Below are 8,978 nucleotides of genomic sequence, written 5' to 3' on the forward strand. Positions count from 1 at the left end.
CAGCATACCCAAAGGATCGGTCTTGGGGCCTCTACTGTTTGGGATATACTTTTCTAAGGTACAAGCCAAAACCAGTGGTCTGTGGCTAACCATGTTTGCAGATGACTGCAAGCTGGGCACTGTTATAAATTCCACTAGTGATGTGAACATCCTCCAAGAGGGCCTTAACCAAACTAATGACTGGTGCCAGATGCATGGCCTCAAACTGAATGGGGGAAAATGGTGTCCCCACTAATTATCACATTAATAACAATATACTAAGCATGCAATCAGTCGTGAGGGACATGGGCACCCAGGTTGATAGCAACCTGACTTTTGACCACCATGTTGCCTCCAGTGTACTTAAGGCTTTTTACATGACCCACCTCATAAGTAAGGGTATTTCATCCAGGAACAAGGAGGTCATAACATCCCTGTACTCCTCCCTTATCAGACCCATTATCGAGTACAATGCCCCCTTTGGCATGTACCTTTCCAAGCGCATGCAGCAGTTGGAGAGACCACAGAGGTTTCTGACCAGGAAAATCCATGGTCTCAAACACCTATCCTATACAGATAGGCTAAAAGCCCTGTCCCTCTACTCAGTCTCATAGAGATTGCTCAGAGAAGACCTGTGTCTGGCATACAAGGCCATCTCAGACTCAACCTAGATGGAGCTGCTGCACATCCGTAAGTAAAACTCCACTCACACAACCCACATGCAAGGTCTCAACTTGGTCTGCGACATTAACAGAACTTGTTGGCGGGATAGATTTGTGTCCCAACAACTCCCCTATCTATGGCTCCATGTCAAGCAGAGTACCTCACTAGCACTCCTTAAGAGGATCCTGGATGACTGGATGGGAAACAGAAAATATACCCCTGGGATCCCACCTGTGTCCCTGCCAGGGAAAACAGGTGCTGACTTGTTGGGAACATGGGTGAAATTCCTGGCTAGGCTTATAAGGGCCTCCGGGCCAATAGCCTAGTATTGTCCTATGAACCTGTAATATATATTTGTACATTTGTAAATATTTGTAAATATGTAAATGTGTTATAAAGAAGAGTTTTTTATATATAAAGGACCTCTACTGTTTTTGATAGGTGCCATGGGTTCTTTACATCCACCTGGGCTACCACCAACTCAGGCAGGTGAGATCCAGTTTAACATCTCATCTGAAAAAACAGCACACTCAAGAGTGTTTTACCCCCTTATGTTGCACTGCAGTATTACCAATCTACCAGGTGTGGGAATAGAATCAACAGCTTTATGCACCAAAGGCGAGCATGCTACTTGTTGTCCCACTGACACTGCTTACTTATAGTGCATGTTTTATACTATAAGAACTATGAAACTCTTATATCTATCATTATACACTGACTGCAACAGTCTATGAGTTACAAGGGTCAGAGTATGTATGAGAGATAACTTCAGTAGCATTCTAGTTTTACACTATAATTTGAATTCACTTAAAAAGCTAAAACAGCAACACACCTAGCATCATGATGCACTTTACGAACAATAAGAATAAAACTCTAATTAAAGATATTACTGACAGAATGTAAGGATCCTTGATTTATGATGGCAGGGATAAAAATAAGAAACCATGGATGTTTTATAAACACAGGGACCGGTAATGTGTTTGAATGTGAGTATGTGTGTGGAATAGTGACTGCGGGTTACCTGTACCATAGAAATGCATGAGTTGTCACTGGTGATTACAGCACAAAAGTTCTGATTCGCACTTGTAATTACTGGCTATTCAGTGAAAAGCAAATTAGACAACAATGAGCTTTTTGGGTTTTATCCCTGCCTAGGTTACGACCACTGGCTTTCAAAACTTTAGGGCATATTCCACAAGCTCAAACTGCCAGTGGCTTGAACAGAGCCAATTAAAAGGCAGTTTGAGCACCAAAAGCTTCAGAACATTCTTGCCATAGAAGTGATTCATCTCTGTGGGCTTTGTGGAACTGACATCAAGTAGCAATAAGTTTGGGGACTGTCACAGAAGGAACACTGTAATTGTTTAGTTAATGGTCCTCAAGCTGAATATTCTGATTCTGAGTAAAGTGTTTCTTCAGATTTTCCTCAGAAGAATTACCTATTTTGAGATTATAAACAAAATAACACATTTATTTTGCAGGGGACAGAATAAGATTTCTGTCTCTCAGCAAATGTATTCTGATTTGTCATAATGGGTTTTCCACAGACTGTAACTGTTCCTCCTGTGTTGTCAACCCTTGAGGATGTTTTTGTAGGATGCCTGACAGTCAGTCCCCCCCACCCCACACCAGTCTCCAAAAAGTCTAATAGGTTATGTAAAGTACCTCAGACACATACATTCTTATATGCTAATCCCAAATCAGATCATGCAGCGATTTGTTTTGTCTAAGCCTTCACCTGCTATATAAACCCTGTTAACATTTGACAAGGATGGGAAAGCCTTGCACAGATATAGGAAGAAAGGTAATTATTCTGCTACATGAACTTTTAGAATTTTGAACTACCAGGTTTACCTGTTAAACTTTTTATTGACTTCTTCAAGTGAGAAAGTCAACTGTTAACCTTCCTTATTCAGAGGTAAATCCTCTTTGAATTCCATAATTATGTCTGCTTCTCAGGTAACCAGACATTTCTTAAAGTGCTCTTATGACTCCACTGATGCTGTATCCAATGCATCTGCTACCAGTTTAGTTATGAGAATATTTGTTTGGCCACATTCCCAAAATTTACAAGAAGATGTTAGTCAAAGATATGCTATTTGTGCCCTCTGCTACTGAGGCCCTTAAAAGATTTGAAGAACGAAGGAAATTGATTCAAGGGGTTATAAAGATTTTTCAACCCTCATTTTTGAAAGCTTAGTAAAAACCTTCCTTCTTTGTCAAGATCCTTTTCCAGGATGTAAGGTAAGTAGTCTCAGCAACAAAATGCTGACAAGCAGAATTTCAAAAAGCAATGGAAAGGATGCTCAAAGAAGAAATAGGGAGCATCCCAGATCTAGGGACAGTCTTCCAACCATTGTCAATCCTGCAAACCTCTCACTCAGTCTATGTCTCCATTTTCCCTTGATGCATAAGACTGTCTCAGCCAAGTGGGTTCTGAGACTTATCCAACAAGGGTACAGATGCAAGAAGAGTATCTGAGGTAGAGTATTATATTGAGCCAATTCTACCTTATTTTCCATAATGACATGATTAAGGAAGGATATAACCAAAGTAGCTTAGGCTACTACAACAGTGATCTAAATGATGAACATTAACGGACTCTCTCAAATGACTTTCCTGTCTTCTGTACAAGCTGAAAAAAACCCCACCAGAAATCACATGGATATTCATTTGTTTTCTAGGTTGGGAAATGCAGTTCTTCCAGAGTTATGCTTGCTACAGCTGGGCAAAGGGGAATTTTCAGTGGATGCTTTCTCACTTCTGTGGAGGAAAAGTTCCTGTATATTTCTAAGTTTCACACTGATTTCACAACCATTAGAAAGATTCAGAGAATAAAAAAACAAGACTCACTGTTTTTACCCCATGGTGGCCACGAAGGGTGTGGTTTAAGATGTTCATGTTCTGGACAGTATAGAATTCTATACCATTGCAACTCAAAGTAATCCCAAGAGGTTGAGCCAGCAAGTGTCTTAACCAATGGCCTAGTCAGTTCTTTAGATCCATTGATCCTTTCTGTCATCTTGCTGTGGTACTAGAGAAGAATGATGATGCCATGCTAAATACTTACATTCAGCAAAGTGGAGGAGGTTGTCCATTTGGTCAGAGAAGTATCCAACCCCCTTTGTCAATGAGTTTGCAGGTCATTCTCATTTATTTTAGACACTTGTTTGATCTAGGCCACATTTATTAGCAGTCAAGGTACATTTGCCTGCCATCTTGGAACATCTCAATCTGGTATGGGGAGGAATTGTTGTCTAGCACAGGCTTATCAATCAGTTTTGTTGGGGGGTATCATATCTTTGTGTGTAAAGAACGTTTCTCCTCCTTGGGCCATGAACTTACATCAGTCCATAACTGGTTCTAAAAGGGTCTCAGCAGGTAATAGCTTCATCTTTTGACAGGCACTACTTTGGTGACCCTCATCTCTGTCAGTAGAATCTCAAACTTAGGCTCTAACTTTCAGGGAACCTTACTTGGTCTTTCATAAGGATCTGGTGTCCCTCAGGACAAATCCATGCTTCCCTTTAGGGCCTATCTGGCTCCTGCTTCCCTGGGAGTTTCTTATACATTGTTTTGGATTATTCCCAGTCATTGTCCATGTGTTATGGATTATACCCAGTCATTGTTCATGCCAAAAACTCACTCAAAGTAAGATAAAACTGACAGAAGAGTATTCATTGTATCATCTTATCTTCATGAGGGCTCTCAAGTGCATGCCCATTAATCACTCACTGGTCACTGTGCTAGGATTGCCTCTCTGTCTGATTTGGATAGTTTTATAAGCTTACAAGTTTATAATTTTATTTCCTTGCTTATGTCTTTTTGGTGAGATCAGTGATATAATAGAGGCAGAAATCTGAACTGGGGAATGGAGTTTAATGTCATTATGTGATATGAGACATTAGAATGCACTAGAAGGAGACATACACAGTCCCTTTCCCCAGTAACCACACATGGGAGCTAGAGAAAAGAAGTATACCAAGAAGAGGGCTTCAGGAGGGAGCTCCAGGCTGAAACCCACCATTCTTCCTGATTACTAGCAGAAATTGTGCATACATGCAAATCTGTTTTTGTCATCTAGTAGGAAGTTTATTATCTAACATTTTAGTTTAAACCTACTCATCAAATTATAAAAAGAGAAAGAGTAGCATTTTCATCTTTTTGGTTGTATGTTACCAGTGTTTAGACTAAAAATTTTCAAGAATTGTGGAAAATTAATGGATTTGTATGAGCAGAAGAGGAGGGCCAATATTTGTGGTTTGGAAATTACAGCATTACATTTTTAGAGAGGCACTGTTCATTTTTGCACCAGCTTAGCTTTTTCAGTGAAACACTGTTAAAAAGGGAAGGTAATACAGCAGAGGCTGTTTCTTAAGCAGATCCTTAACAGGAGAAGAAAGACCAGAATTCCTGATTTAGTGGTGTTCAAAATAAAGGAACATAAATAATAAGCAGTATTTGGCAATGCAGAGGACTAATATGAGCTCTTAATGAGTTGCTTCTTGACATTCAGGGTCTGAGTCTCTCAACCTCAATTTGCCTACTGTGTGACTGTGATAAAGTTTTTTAACCAAACAATGCCCCCAAGTCACCCCTGTAAAGTAACAGACATGGCCAGTGGGCTTACCTGTTAAATAAGCAGATAAGGACAAAGAAATGATGAGACTGACTAGTGTACTATGGAGCTGGTATATCAGCGATCTTATGTTGTCACTGCTTATAAAAATGAAAGAAACTGTCATCGATAAAAACATGTTTATCATTAATTGTTACCGATTATGCACAGGAACAACACATTTCACAATATATCAATGACTAAAAAAAATCAATACATCACTTAAACAGTAGAAATAAATCAAATTTTACAGGCAAACTATATGCAAATTGATTCTTTAAGCCTAACAGTAACATCTGTAATAACCAAAAATGCATTTGTGCATCCACAAAGTTAGTGGAGCCTCAGCTTTGTTAGCACTGGTCCACAGAGTTATATACTCGTTTTTTTTGTTTTTTTTTAACATTTGTTTACCAGGAAAGTCCGACTTGGAACAAAGCTAATTTTCAGTGGAGGCTCAGATAGAAACGCTCCATACGCATGTCTTTGTAACGTGGGAGGAAACTGGAGTGCCCGGAGGAAACCCACATGAATGCAGGGAGGACATGCAGACTCCACACAGAAGGCACCCCAGCAGAGAATCGAACTGGAGAACCTCTTGCTGTGAGTTGACAACATAACTGCTGCACCACTGCATCTTCCATCAAAAAGTAGTACTGGAAGTCAATGCAGATGATTGAAGTGATGAGCTACTTTATTTAGTTCAGAGTTTGATTCCCTCAGCCTCCATTTGTCTACTATGTGACTCTGAGAAAGTCATTTAACCAGACTGTGATTTGGGGCAATTGGGCTAAGCTCTTCAGTGATCTATATGACTGAATGCGTAGTAACAGCCTATGAGTCTAGTGCTACAATGATGTAGTGTTCTGAGTCACACTTCATGAAGTACAAACAAAACACTAGTTTTACTATGAATTGTTGCACTTCATTTAAGCAGCACATAATTAAGCATACTTAAAACATATAAAACCTCAAGGAGGTTGCAACAAGAAAAATAGTAACACTATATATATATATATATATATATATATATATATATATATATATATATATATATATATATATATACACACATGTGTGTGTGTGTATGTGGGGGTGGGGTGACAGGGTGATATACAGGTATATGTATGTCTATATAAAAAACAACCCTACCAGAGTCAGCAGTCAGCACAAAGAGGGGATTAAATCACATCAAACAATTTAAGTACTTTCGTCTGCGTATATCCAGCAACTTCATCAGAATAAAAACATGCAAGAAAAAACAGTAATTTAAACTTCCTCTGCAAGTTACATGATTCATAACAAGCAATACACTATGAAATATATACAAACTACAAACTAATAATATGCAAACCTAACACAAATGTAACTTAATATCAAACTTTATCTAGTTGCATACACTGTTTACTGGTTATATGTATGTCTATATACGCACACACACACACACACACACACACACACACACACACACACACACACACACACACACACACACACACACACACTGGGAGACAGTAAGAAAAAAACACTTTCTCCCCCTTATTTGACTAATGTTGATTAAACTAACCTGGCAACCTTCCAATTATGATATTATCCACATAACTTAGCTGGAGGTCAGCAAACAGTAGATTTTGTCTCTTAGTCCTAGCGCATAGGTGTACTCTAAGTCGACATGTGACATCACTTATTTATTTTTCATTTTTGACTAGCTTTTTTACATTTTCAGGGCCACAGGACTTGAAATTTAGAAATGTTAAGCTATTGACTCATGCACACACAATACCCGTGTGACTGACAGAATGTGGCAATTGAAACAATATCACTTCTTGTTTTTCTTTCATCTAAGACCTTAGTTATTAAATTACTCTGCTTTTTATGTGCACTTAAAATATACTGTGTTCTGGTCAGTGCATACAGAATGAAGAAAACAAAGTCAGAAACAATGCACTTTCAGAAAATGGAAACAATAGCAAATAAATTATATTCCTTACGGGTCTTCCAACAGTAGAACTATAGGGCTGAGCTCCTTCTTGGGACGATAGTAGGCCCTTAGTGGAACAATAAAATTATATAGTCCATTCCCCGCTCTCTCAGCTGAAACAATTATTAGCTTATTTTTGAATCTATAAGCACGGGCATCTTCATAAGGATAGTGATTACAACCCTAAAAAGGAAAGAAAATTGATTAATAAAACATTTAGTAAAAGCACTTAAGTCTAGAAATTTATTTCAAAGATCACATTAGCATTCCTGGCAATGTATATATTTTATGATAAAATGAGTTCTTTCTCAACATAGGGCCTCCTAGTGTGCTGCATGGTACTGCAAAATCAATTTAGTAAAGGGCCTCTTTTCAAACATCTTTTTTGCTCTTTTACCAGTAATAGTATAGGCTTGGGTATTTTCAGTTTCTTGATCATTTTCTATACAAAGCAGAAAATGCACACTGCCACAGTAAATATGATAGCAGTGATTTATGGTCTGAATATCAATAGTATGTAAATAAGACAAGGTACAGATTAACTGTATGCACAGGTTAAAGGACGAAAGGAAGTATGGGCAACCTTGTGAAAGCCATATAATCTCACCTGCTACCATCAGTTATATCTAATGGAAAAGGCCTATTGTCTCACAGTCTGTACCACTATCACAGATTTATATGTGATGGTATGGTCCTTAAACCTACATTGCTGGCATCAAATAATATGCAAGGGTTGACTTACTTTAAGACCATGTGATAAATGTGCACTGTCCCCTGAAGTAATAATCCAAGACCTACCACACCCAAATAGGATTTACATTACACAGCTACAGAAAAGAGTTATAATATCTTGTTCCTCAGGATTTATCCCAGCTCAGAATAAACATCGTGCCTACATGTACAAATGTACCAACAGTAACTGACACTTGACTGAGATTATTTTGCACACACACGCGCGCATGTACATGCACAAAACACACGTGCGTACAGTATTTTCCACAAGACGTTAATAGTATCTTCCCAATACCAGCATCCCTTTCTTGTCATTACGAAAATAACTCCACCAGGTAGTCAGACCATGCTAGCATAGAAAAAGCACAGTTACTGTTTAGCCTTAAAATAAGCTAACTGCTACAGATTGCATGGTAACAACAGCATGGACATCTACTTCTCAAAAGATAAAAGTCAAAGGTTATTAGTGCAACATTCCAATCCACATACTCCTAAGTTTATCAAAATATATTAGTCATAAACATGCAAATATGAATAAAGAAACTCTTTACTTGGAATAAACAATCGAACATCATTGTTCCTGGTAAAAAAAAAATCAAACATAAAAGCAGCTTTAAATTTGCACAAAGAAAATTTAAAACAAGTGTTTTTAAATAAAGAAGTTTATACTGAATTTCTTTCTAGCTCTGACTTAGAAGACCAAAACATAGCTCTATAATTCGACAGGTGAAACTTACTCCAGTTTGCGTTCCATCCAGAAGTGTAATTCCAAAACTAAGGCAGTATCTGACTTGTCAGCTGCTTCCTGCCTACTGAAAAGAATACAAGGCAGTCCTTCCTGTTTGGATTCATAGATATTGCAAGGCTGCCAAGATTTAGCGTTGGTAGTGATTGAGTACTAGTAATTTATAGATATTGCAAGGCTGCCAAGATTTAGCGTTGGTAGGGATTGAGTACTAGTAATTTATAGATATTGCAAGGCTGCCAAGATTTAGCGTTGGTAGT

At 38.3% G+C, this 8,978-nt stretch overlaps 1 protein-coding gene across 1 annotated transcript in view; it reads right to left on the reverse strand.

Annotated features, from left to right (window-relative positions):
• The window catches only part of LOC122810726 (potassium channel subfamily T member 1-like), a 421,082-nt gene that overhangs the window by 165,977 nt on the left and 246,127 nt on the right, over positions 1-8,978 (reverse strand). The window contains exon 6 of the mRNA XM_044082290.1: positions 7,252-7,424. Within this exon, the coding sequence (XP_043938225.1) occupies positions 7,252-7,424 (173 nt within the window). The remainder of the gene's footprint in view (positions 1-7,251; positions 7,425-8,978) is intronic.

Source organism: Protopterus annectens, chromosome 9.part0, assembly GCF_019279795.1.
Source record: "Protopterus annectens isolate FY-2018-M chromosome 9.part0, PAN1.0, whole genome shotgun sequence".
NCBI lineage: Eukaryota > Metazoa > Chordata > Ceratodontiformes > Protopteridae > Protopterus > Protopterus annectens.